Here is a 12,264-nt window from a genome sequence, read left to right as displayed (position 1 = left end):
TGCTTGCGCAGGACACCGGTTTTAGCCCCTGGGACGTGTCTGGGATCCGAGCAGGGGATGAGGTGATTTCAGCAGTGGCTGTCCCCATCCCGTGGGGTTGTAGTGGTGCACACGGCTCGCACACAAAAAACTCCCTGTCAGCAGCCGACACTGAATCTGCTCGGGTCTGCAGCTTCCCGCTTGTCCTCCACGCACACAATAAGCACCTTTGCCTGGTGCTCTCACTGCACCCCACACTGACGGACACTGCAAAGCTGCCTGATTGCATGGGTTGGTCACGTGCGATGGCACCTCTCCCTCTTCCTGTTCGCCGCTAATTGTGAGAAAGGAGGTAGAAGTCTTCTCGAGCTTTACTGCCGTTCTTTCTGAACAAAGAGTTCAAGTACATGCCTTTGAGCTATGTGATGGACTTATTCCTGTTATTCCTATGATGCATGAAGTTAACGAGTCTTCTCCCCTCACGTTGATCACAAACTTGTCAGCACCTCCTGCGTTTGAATCGTTAGGGAGCAGGTGCTGGCTTGTACCTCATCTCCTTCTATTGCTCACTTTGCAGCCCTTCCACTTTACACCACAAGGAGGCGATCAGGAACTGCGCGCTCAGTATGGACCAGATCCAGGAGTTCAGCTGCCCCATGTCTCCGGTCAGCGAGACCCCCCTCTCGCCAGCGTACAGCTCCAGTGAGTCCTCTCCTGGCCTCTCATTTCTGTGCTATTCTGTAGCCTGAGCCCCACTTGTTCTTACCTCGAACAAGTCATTAACATTAACATCACTTTATTGGCCACATACAATTTCTTGCATTAGGAATTCGTCTTTTCGCAGACCCCAGCTTGCTCTCCATGAGACACACAGACAGGGAGAGAAGCTGGGGGTCAGAGCGCGGGGTCAGACATTTATACGGCGCCCCTGGAGCAGTTGGGGTTAAGGGCCTTGCTCAGGGGCCCAACGGAGTAGGATTCCTCCGCCGGCCGCGGGATTTGAACCGGCAACGCCACAGGCGCAGATCCTGAGCCACAGTGCCACTGCTCCGCCCCTGTAAAGAAAACTCGTGGCGACAGCTGGATTTGAACACCTGACCTCACGCTTAATAAGTCAGTCACTTAAGCCATCACGCCACTGACGCAGGACTCTTTGATTTTCATTTTAAAAAATGAGCCTGGCGGTATTTGATTGAACAGAAATGCATTTGAGCAACGTTTCCAGGCAAAAGGCAGCTGCCGACTTGTCAGACCTGTTCGCATTGGCGGGGCAGTAGCCCTTGGAAATAACGTTAATCTCCTGTTTCTCTCCTCTCGTCTGGCTTGCGCCCACCAGTTAACAGACACAAGAGTCCAGCTGTGGCCAGGGTGCCAGCCGTGGTGCCCACTTCCCCGGTGATGCGGCGCTGCAGTGAACCCCAGCTCTGCCTCTCCTCGAACAATAACGTGTCCTGCGCTGACCTGTCCCCCACTGCCCACTCCACGCCAGCGCACGGGTACTACCCTCCGAACGGCGCGGATCCGGACGGGGCAGGCGGGCACTACTGCGAGCTCCGGCCCACCCCCACGCCCGGGCCCCTGCCCGCCAAGAGCTACGTGGAGAGGCTGCGGGTGGAGGAGACCGGCCAGGTGTTAGATTCGGGGGGGTGCCCAGGCGGCAGGGAGGAGCTGGGGGAGGACTCGTTCCCTCTGCCCCTGGTGGAAATGACCTCCGCCTTCAAGCCCAACGGGTACCAGTCCCTGCTGGTGCCGGCCGAAAACAAGCCTCTGGAGATGTCTGTCCTGAAAAGGGTGAAGGAGCTACTGGCCGAGGTGGATGCGAAGACTGCTGCCAAGCACATCACCAAGGCTGACTGCATGGTAGGCCTCTGACTTACTGGTCCCTGCTCTAACGGCTCAGGCTGGCAGCTTCAGGGGAAGGTGGTGACCATGCCTGCCTTTCCTAACATGACTTGCTGGCGAAGGAAGTCATACTGTATACTTGGAGACGTTAAAGGGGAACGGCAACATTTTTATGCTTTTGGGGTTAGAAAGAATCGGCCATGAGGAGTGCATTTCAAGCCATGATAAAAGTCAAATGCACACAGTCACTTGTAAAACCCGCAGTTTACATCGCAAAATAGACAAAATGTCCAGGTCTGCGCAGGGCCATGTCCTGTGATTCAGAACGAGGCAACAAAACACCCAGTGAGGCGACGCAGCCCTATAACTTTGTAAAGAAGCAGGCTTGGGAACACAGCTCTTTTCATCCGGTCGAAATTTAGTTCTCGACCTTGAGAGGGTTTTGCGGACGCACGCAATTTGCTCGCTAACTCTGCAGGGCAGGTCGCCTTGCAACATTTCTGCGGCGAAATGGCCGCTGCACAGCCCGGACTTGTTCGCGTGTACGTCGCAGGACCTCAGTCGTCACAGTGACTAGCGAGCAGGAAGGGCCGCATTGCGTCACAGTTCGTGGGAACTCGCGGTCTTGCCTGTTGTGAGGCCGGGGGCTTGTGAAAGCAAGGCGGCCCACAGCACTTTCACAAAGCTCGGGAGTTTGCGCTTCCTTCGGCCTTTGTAAAGTGTTGTGATACCGTCATCTCTTTTGTTATGGATATTTAGTAAGCCGGTCTGTGGGATTGGGGCCGTAGCTCCCCTCGAAGTTTCAGTGTACGGTATGCTTCTTGACGAAGGTTAGGATTGCAATCCCAAGATCTGCAAATGTATCTATGTAAACAGTACCACCCACAGCTCAGAAAACATTAGGTATCATAGATAGTTTAGTATCAGTAGCCAGCAGCCATATCACCCTGCAACTCACCGCTGGCAGCCCCGCTGGAGCTCAGCAGGTGTGAGCCTGGTCAGTACCTGGATGGGAGACCAACTGGGGAAAACTAAGGTTGCTGCTGGAAGAGGTGTTAGTGGAGCCAGCAGGGGGCGTAAAACCGAGGTCCTGACTCTCTGTGGTCATTAAAAATCCCAGGGCGTTTCTCGAAAAGAGTAGGGGTGTAACCCCGGCGTCCTGGCCACATTTCCCATTGGCCCTTACCAATCATGGCCTCCTAATAATCCCCATCTATGAATTGACTTCATTACTCTACTCTCCTCCCCACTGAGAGCTGGTGTGTGGGGAGCGTTCTGGCGCACTATGGCTGCCGTCGCATCATCCAAGTGGATGCTGCACATTGGTGGTGGTAGTGGGATCCCCATTACCTGTAAAGCGCTTTGAGTGGAGTGTCCAGAAAAGCGCTATATAAGTGTAAGCAATTATTAATTATTATCATTTTTGGAGGGGGAGTGTTTAAATCATGTGTTGCTTGCTTTGAATTCAGGAATAGAATTCAGCTCAAGGTAAGATGAGGCCAGCAGTTATTCCCCCCACTGCTAACCGAAGAAGGGCAAAGAGATCATCACTTCTGGAGATCAAAGTCAATTAGTCCACTGTACCTCTTGGCCTTCTTCCCACTTGGGGGAATGGTCCCTTTCCTACATTGCAGAAACAATGTTCCAATCCTGGAGCCCTTGCTTTTTTATTCATTTTGCAAATACTGTTGCGTGTCACCCATCCATTATCCAGCCCCATGCTCAAGATATCAACCCTGCTCCTTGAGTAAGTTTCTGTTTTCACTAATGAAGAACGGTTGACCCACCTCTGCCCTTAAACGCATCATGAACATAAAACTCTCCAGTGCCATGCAACGGAGAACTTGATTCATACCCACTGCACAGCTAACAGGAGATTAAGAGACCAATTCAATTAACATCTGAACTGCAGAAAATGGTGTGAGGAACTGGGGATTAATCCAATAAATGGCTGGGAATGCATGGTGATATTTATTGCCATAATTATTTGATAAAGGCCGAAAGAATTAATTCATTTCAGGAGCCATGAACAGAGCTGTTCAGCTGTCCCTCTCTGGTTCGCCTGCAGGTTGCTAGGATACTGGACGTTACTAAGGAGACGCAGAGGATGATGGGAGTGAGCTCCGGCCTGGAGCTGTTGACCCTTCCTCATGGACACCAGCTCAGACTGGACCTGCTGGAGAGGTGAGAGGGTTTGGGGCTGGAAGAGGGGGATATAAATAAAGACACAGTCTCTCTCAAGTGACATATGCAAGGGGAAAAACTCCCTTAAGGCTTGGGCCTTAAGTTACTATGCTATAGTCATAGCCTTTTCCTACCACTTACTACCTTGTTGGAGCAACGGCCTCCTATTAGCTTGCAAGTTTCCCGGTTTCAGTTCCAGAGTTTGTACATTCTCCTGCTCTTTTCTTGGATTTTCATCTGGGCACTCTGGTGTTGTCCTCCCTCCTCCAAAAATGAGGTCAGTTTGGATGGATCCCAGGTATTCGTTCTAAAACGAAAATCTGCTCCAGTTGATTTCTGCCATGAACTTGTCGTTCTTACCGGTGGGAGACCTCTCTTCAGATTCAACTCTGTCAGGCGAGGCTCTTTCTTCCTGCTGGGTGGGTGGGGGGGCTTCGTTGCTGGTGTTCCTGATTGCATTGGCGATGCGGACGTCTTCCCCCGCAGGTTCCACACCATGTCCATCATGATGGCCGTGGACCTGCTGGGCTGCACCGGGAACACGGAGGAACGCGCCGCCCTCCTGCACAAGACCATCCAGCTGGCGGCCGAGCTCAAGAGCAACCTGGGCAACATGTTCGGCTTCGCCGCAGTGATGAGGGCCCTGGAGCTGCCCCAGGTAACGCTGGGCCGGGCGTCGGAGCGCTTGTGGAGGCGCAGCTCATGCGATTGTTTCAGCAGAGAAGGGGGAGGCTTTCGTTTCAAACATGTCAGCAGCCACATCACCCTGCAACTCCCAACTGGCAGCCCCACTGGAGCTCAGCAGGTGTGAGCCTGGTCAGTACCTGGATGGGAGACCTCCTGGGAAAAACTAAGGTTGCTGCTGGAAGAGGTGTTAGTGGGCCCAGCAGGGGGGCGCTCACCCTGTGGTCCGTGTGGGTCCTAATGCCCCAGTGTATGGTGACGGGGACACTATACTGTAAACAGGCGCCGTCCTTCGGATGAGACGTAAAACCGAGGTCCTGACTCTTCGTGGTCATTAAAAATCCCGGGGCATTTCTCGAAAAGAGTAGGGTTGTAACCCCGGCGTCCTGGACAAATTTCCCATTGGCCCTTACCAATCATGGCTTCCTAATAATCCCCCTCTATGAATTGGCTTCATTACTCTGCTTTCCTCCCCACGGAGAGCTGGTGTGTGGTGAGTGTTCTGGCGCACTATGGCTGCCGTCGCATCATCCAGGTGGGGGCTGCACACTGGTGGTGGTAGTGGGATTCCCCATGACCTGTAAAGCACTTTGAGTGGTGCTATATAAGTGCTATATAAGTGTAAGCAATTACCATTATTAAAACGGCAGCCAGTCTCTTCTGTTTCGCTGTGTCTCACCCTCCCTTTCTTCCGGCCGCTCAGATCGCCAGGCTGGAGCAGACGTGGGTGACCTTGCGCCAGCGGCACACGGAGGGAGCCATCCTCTACGAGAAGAAGCTGAAGCCCTTCATGAAGACCATGAACGACGGCAGGGGTAACCACACCGCGAAAGACATGGCTTTCTGGAGCGATCTGCAGCCCAGGGGTGGTCCATTCTGGCTTCGGAGATGACCAAAGCCCAGTAGTTTCTGTGGATCACCTTTGCCTGATCATTTCTGATAAACATTGTACCACTTCAGCTGTTCACTTAAGAATGTATTTAGAGATCCATACGGCCCTACTATGACTAGTGCTTTCCTGAATATATTGCTGTAAAAGCTAATTGTATGTGTAACACACTCCTTTTAAACAGATTATTAAGGGCAATCTATAAAACATGCTGGATTCTTGCTCTGGCTGGCCATGCCTGCATTATTACATTTCAGGGTTACAGTCTTTACACTTGCGCCATGTTGTCAAATCAGCGTACTAAATTCTCAGCACCAGTGTATTCTGTGTATACTTTAAACCTGCACTAGAACCGGGGCAGGGCATTTTCCTGACAATTTCCTTTTCCCTACTGCTGGAGAAATGCAATCAGACCAGAACAGATTTCTGTTATTGGCTTTCACTAAAACTGTCCTCTAGACTTCACTAAGTAAGAAGATCACTTTATGGGCCATATACAATTTCTTGTTTTAGGAATTTGTCTTTTCGCAGGCCCCAGCTTGCTCTCCATGAGACACACAGACAGGGAGAGAGAAGCTGGGGGTCAGAGCGCAGGGTCACCCATTTATACGGCACCCCTGAAGCAGCTGGGGTTAAGGGCCTTGCTCAGGGGCCCAATGGAGTAGGATTCCTTTGCCGGACACAGGATTTGAACCGGCAACCTTCTAACCACAGGCACAAATGCTTAGTCACAGTGCCACCACTCTGCCCGGATTTAGGATTGGTTAAATTAAGGATTAATTGGAATAAAGCCACACAGAAGCAGAAAATAATAATTAATAATAATTGCTTACACTTATATAGTGTTTTTCTGGACACTCCACTGAGCACTTTACAGGTAATGGGGACTCCCCTCCACCCCCACTAGTTTTCAGCCCCACCTGGATGTATATGGAAATATAAAAGGGCCTGGCTGCCAGACCTATCCTCTTAACTCCTCCTCTCTCTGTCTCACTCCCTCAGAAAGCTGTCCTCTCTCCAACACCTCGTTCCCCCACATTGTCCCCCTGCTCTCACTGCTGGAGAGGGGCGTGGCCATCGGAGAGGGGGTGGAGCCCTGGGAGAGCACGGACGCCGGAGTAGATGTGGTGATGAGTCACCTGGAGGCGGCACGTACCATTGCCCACCACGGGGGGATCTACCGCACAAATGCTGAGACCAAGTTGCAGGGTAGGTAGAGTTCTGTACAGAAACCTCCCAGAGTTCCCTGCTTGAAGTCCATGGCGGGCCTGTTTTTGGAAGTGTCGCTGGTGTGGGCATCATCCCTGACTTCTCTTCCCTCTTTTCTTGCAGGATTCCAGGAGCGCCCGGAAATCCTGGAGATTTTCCGGACAGAGTTTCAGATGCGGCTTCTATGGGGGAGCCGGGGTGTAGAGGGCAGCCAGGCAGAACGTTATGAGAAGTTTGACAAGGTCCTGACTGCACTGTCCAACAAACTGGAGCCTCCTGTCCGGCACAGTGAATTATAGCTCCCCCTCTCCCCACCCCCCATATTGCACAGTGGAATGACCTTCCCCTGAATCTCTTGCACCAGGCTGGAACAGCTCACTGCAGGGAAACGGGGGTGGGACAGCGCTTAGAGGACTTAAAGCAGCATATGCTCGAGATTTGCTGTGCATCACCGAAAAAGGCACAAGGGGCATAGATTATCAGGGTCGCTCTGCCAAAGTGCAACTGGCTTCCTTTTTTAAAGAAAGACAGATGTCGACTTAAATATGAGAAACCCCCCAAGACAAAGACCAACAGGCGTTGAGTGGAGCTCAAGACCTTAAAAATTGACCTGCATTCTGTGACCTCCAGATTATAGCTGATGGAAATCTAAGGAAAGAAAAATCATTTAAATGCAGCTGCTGCACCAAAAAGCTAGCAAACACGTGCACTAAAAACAGGGAAACCTCCACGTTTCTCTGTATTTAAGGACGGCTGATCTGCCTACTCTTTTAGGAGGATCTGAGTTACACTTTCAGTGCAGAGTCTTTGATCAATCTGGCCCTCGAATACTTTGCTTTAAAATTCCCTTGTCTCGTAGTTCTCATTGTACATTGAGCTGTGATCCAGTGCTGGCGGTCCATATTTTGACCCAAATTGTTGTGTCAAAGACTGCTCATGCGTTGCTGTCAATGTATTGTCAAATAACCTGACCTTAACCGCGTGAATTGAATACCAGGGCTGTATACTTGGCTGTGTCACATGAAAGCATGGGCAATATCTGGGACATACTGAATTTGCAAAATACCTAGACAAGATATCAGCCACACAAAGCACTTTTTTGGCCTCGGTAATGTGTTTGACTCTTCAGTTGTAGAAACAATAGAACTCATACGGGAATGTACTGTGCCAAAGTAGTTTCTAAGCTACTTTAACCTTCCAGGTGACACATCTTTGCCATTTGCTCTTGTGCAGTTGTCTGAAGTTTCGAGTCAACATCGAGTTGATTGTTATGTACCACAGAGCCTTACTCAGCTCATCCGTGCAGCTGTAAAAGTTTTGCCTTAGTGACGAATAATGGAATTGTTGAGCAAGGAGCTGCAGGAAACGAGCTATATCTGCATGTTGACGATGTCGGGATAAGGTCATTTTTCCTGAACTGCTTTTTCTTTTTTGCGCGCCTGTTTTGGACACGCAAGCCCCCCTGTACAGGACACCTCTCTCCATCGCCTTCATGCTTCAGTCAGCTGAGTCTTTTGCACCTGTGAAATCAGTTGTATCTCCGAATGGCGTTGTTCACACCATTTTGGCCACTACAGAAGAGAATTCATCGAGTGTTGTGAAAATGCTGAGGATAACTGGATTCAATCTGGCCTCCATATCTCCTTTTTGGAAACCGGTGTAATGATGTATTATTTTAAGGAAGACCCTCAGTTAGTGGCTGAGAGATGGAGTGTCTGTAGCTCTGCGCCTATTGTGTAGAAAGACAACAAAAGCGGAATTAGATGGTTGCAGAGCTTTTCCTTGAAAGAGAGCCTGTGTTCGCTCTGAAAAAGAAGTGATGTGCTGAGTCATCACTGCTCATACCCAAAGCATAAAACCTAATATACTGATTTTATTAGCCGATAATGCGACATCCTGCTGCACTAAGCAAACCTGGCTAAAAAAATATTTCCAAGAACACATACCAACCTTCTCCCTTGTCTGCATTTGTAAATAATTGTAAAATATATCTGTATTTTATTTGACATTTTTACTGAATTAAGCTCAAGCATTCTTTTTTTTCTTGTGTTTTGAGATGCTGTTGTTATTATTGTCTCTGAAATTGTAAATTACTGTCTGGTGGATTGAACTGAGGCACATTGGCGGAATATGTTGCAGAATGAGGGGGTCTTTTTTTTTATTCCTGTTTTTTGAGCCTTTTAGACGTGATATGAACCTGCTTTTAACGCTGAGCCACACTTTTCTGCGTGCCCGTCAGTGACAGCAGAAGCAGTCAAAACTCTCAGCAGTGATGACTGACACCTCTGCCAGTTCTTTTGGAAAATCTTTCAAAATTAAAAATACTCTTTATTTCACGGTGACATCCGATGACTTCCTCCTGAGAGCAGTTTTCAATTGGCATTGCCATAATTATTTAGCCTTTGATTATTAATAATATTAATATAAATATTAATAATGATCTCCTGCTATTATTCCTTGTTTGGGACATTTTTGGTTCTCTTCCCCTTCAGATTTTTAATCAGCCCAGTACTTTATACTGGGGCGGCCCACCCTGGTCCTGGAAAAACACAATCCAGCAGATTTTATAAGTCAACCTTAATCATCAGTTAAAAAAGGGGGAGCCTTTGTATTTTGTTAATGTTAACAAATGTACATATAAAAGAGGCACTGGTTGAGCTACATACAGCATGTTCATAGTTTTATTCCAAAGGATCTCCAGATGACTTCATTAAACAAGGGATCTATCTTTATTTATAGAACACCCTTTCCAAAATGAACATCTATATAAAATTTCTAGAGAGCCTAATCAAAATACACCTACTATAAAAATGAACAGATTGTAATGCATACGCATTCCATTCCTTTAGCGCTTTGAATTAAAATAACTGAATCAGTTATATAATGCACTGGCAGCCAATGCATTGAGGCCAACACAGGAGTAATGTGTGGTCTTTTTTGTCTTATTATAGTATTATAGCTGCTGTATTGAGCACAAAGTACTGGAAAATCTATTAAATTGGTACAGTTGTCAAATTGAGATGTAGTAAAGGTATTACCAGCATAAAAAATATTAGGGACTATTTAATGTTAGTAATGTTACTGGACTGTTTAGTCATGTGTTTGTCACATGACTAAAAGAATCAAAGAACTCTCCTGGTTTCCTCACCAGAGATTTAAGAGTTGAGGTCAGAAAGCCCAAGTCTATTTTTGTCAGAGCCGAGATGCTTTCAGCATTCAACTTCCTGTCTTCTTTTGGGTGAATCATAAGCCTTTTTTGAGGCGTGCATCCCAGAGCCAAATTGTTTCACTTCTCCGGAAATAGATGATTAAGCAACCAGATCTGCTGAGCTGTGACTCTCGGGGGCTGTGATTAGTCCTCCTTGCTGCGAACAGTACCTTCAGCCTGCCACTGCTACTGAGAGATAAAAGCCTGTATACACAGTCCTATTCACACACACATTATAAGGTAGGTGTGTGGCACTGCATGCGCCTGAAGCTCAGAGGTAAAGTGAATGAGGTTCTGGAATCTAAAGCTGGTAGGATGAGTGTTTTGAAAGCCACCTCCAGCTTTATCTACTGCCTTGGGTTCAGCAGCACCTTATTCCTGGTGACTCTCGCATGCAAGCAATTGGGATCAAGAACAGCAGAGTCAAGAAAATAATTTGAACGAGGGTAAACAGGGAGCAATTGAACCTTCAGGACATCAAAAATAAATATTCTAGCGGCAAAGCATCTCCTTGTCCCTATGTTTACAATTGATTTTAATCAATTTCTTCTTCCATTAAATGACAGGAATGAGGAGGACTCAGGCCTTATAATGGCCATGGGTACTAAAATTGTACGTTTTTCTTTCACTCTTTTTAGACTTACTGAAGGATAGATTTGATTTCTGCTCGCAAGGTCTCATAAACCGAACTTTTTTTTTTATTCCTGTTGAGCCTGTTGTGTTTTTAAAGCAGTATTCTCAAACGACCTCTCGTCTTAATGAACACCTCTACAGGGGTTGAAGGCCAGCCTCAAAAGGTGTCCGTGTGTCCAGGCAGTGAACTCATCTGATGGCTACTGCATCTCTGCCTCTTTTTCCACTAGTGAGCTCTGGACACTCTCCTGTGAGGATATCAGAATTTAGAGTGACAACCTTTATCATAGCACCCATTGTGGTGACCTAGCAAGACTTGCTGGTTTCTGGGATATTGCCGGTTCAAGTCCCAGTCAAACTACTTTTTTCCAAATTGTCTGGGGAAAACTGCAGCTAAGTGCAAGACAACATGAGCTGAGATGAGACAGTGGCTCATTCCTTTATCAAGCAAAGGAAGATTGGGGGTGTTGAGGTATGACATAAAGAGAGCATTGGGGACTTTAACGTCCTGGATTGACAGCAGGAAAAAAACTCATTAAAAACCTAGTTGCACTGGTCTGCATAATTTCCCATAATGCTCTTTGTCTCCTCTCCTGTTGTACAGAATTGAGTGTTTCATCTTCTTCTGTAAATATTCATTCTTATCTCATTTCCTACTTGTAAAAACCACAAATTGCATACTTTTCCTATGTATATATGCCATATTTTACCTATTGTTTTCCAAGATAAATAAAATATAAGCCTGTGTCCATGAATTGTGTTTTGGTTATGGTTTCTTTTCATAAATTATTCCACCAAATTAATATTCATACACAATCAATGTAAAGGCTGTGAAACAGGATTATACGAGTTCAGGTTATATGTTTATACGATTATATGTTCAGGCGTATTAATATTGGAACCAACAAAAAGAAACTAGCATATACATTTATCCTTTAAATAAATCTATTTAAATTGCATATTCCCCAAAGCAGAAACAGGGCAAATGGCCTTATCTAGGTTTGAGCAACACGCTGGATACAGAAATAAATGACATCATACAGATAATAGCTGTTACCTGACCTCCACCTGTACACCAATCTTGTGCTCTCGGTTGTCTTATAATAACCTTTCAGTCTGCCAAGTAACCTTTGTCCATATGGGAGGTTTTGCTTCCAACCGCTAGTATGATGATGTGGTTGGATTAAAGGTCTGGAGGCTCTCTGGCTGGAATCTCAGACAACTCTACTTTCACTTTTTTTGGTTTGGGTTCCACTGACGGCCGCCCTGCTGTGCCAACAGCCTCCAATTGATAGGCTGAGCAAACACGTCTCATGTGTTGCTTAACGCCCTCTTCAGAATATCAGATGACTTAAGTAAACAGACCCCCAAGTTTTGGAAAGGACAGCTGTTTATCTGAGTCCTGGGAATCCAGTCTCGCCGGGATCAGCTGGGGAGAGCACAAATTTAAATCGATGATTTTTTTACAGTGTGTTCAGAGAATGGCCCTGGCACTAAAGGATAACAGCACAGATTCCCCAATCTCCACAGCAGTCTCCAGACAGCCTGCCTATGCGATTTGAAAATATTGTTCTTGTGTTACATAATATTTCATTCTCTGGTCAGCTGACAGAGCCTTAATTGTGGGCCTGTTCTG

At 47.3% G+C, this 12,264-nt stretch overlaps 1 protein-coding gene across 4 annotated transcripts in view; it reads left to right on the top strand.

Annotated features, from left to right (window-relative positions):
- Nucleotides 1-11,383, top strand: part of sh2d3ca (SH2 domain containing 3Ca) — an 83,706-nt gene extending 72,323 nt beyond the window's left edge. For all 4 annotated transcript variants that reach the window (XM_069183174.1, XM_069183175.1, XM_069183177.1 and 1 more), the window contains 7 exons: nucleotides 557-681; nucleotides 1,316-1,839; nucleotides 3,890-4,005; nucleotides 4,492-4,663; nucleotides 5,393-5,504; nucleotides 6,581-6,787; nucleotides 6,911-11,383. In XM_069183174.1, coding sequence (XP_069039275.1) covers nucleotides 557-681; nucleotides 1,316-1,839; nucleotides 3,890-4,005; nucleotides 4,492-4,663; nucleotides 5,393-5,504; nucleotides 6,581-6,787; nucleotides 6,911-7,086 — 1,432 coding nt within the window. In that variant the 3' untranslated portion in view covers nucleotides 7,087-11,383. The remainder of the gene's footprint in view (nucleotides 1-556; nucleotides 682-1,315; nucleotides 1,840-3,889; nucleotides 4,006-4,491; nucleotides 4,664-5,392; nucleotides 5,505-6,580; nucleotides 6,788-6,910) is intronic.
- The last annotated feature ends 881 nt before the right edge of the window (nucleotides 11,384-12,264 follow it).

This window comes from Lepisosteus oculatus, chromosome 24 (assembly GCF_040954835.1).
Source record: "Lepisosteus oculatus isolate fLepOcu1 chromosome 24, fLepOcu1.hap2, whole genome shotgun sequence".
In the NCBI taxonomy this organism is placed as follows: domain Eukaryota; kingdom Metazoa; phylum Chordata; class Actinopteri; order Semionotiformes; family Lepisosteidae; genus Lepisosteus; species Lepisosteus oculatus.
Note: the sequence above shows the minus strand (reverse complement) of the source record. Positions and strands in the feature narration are given on the sequence as shown.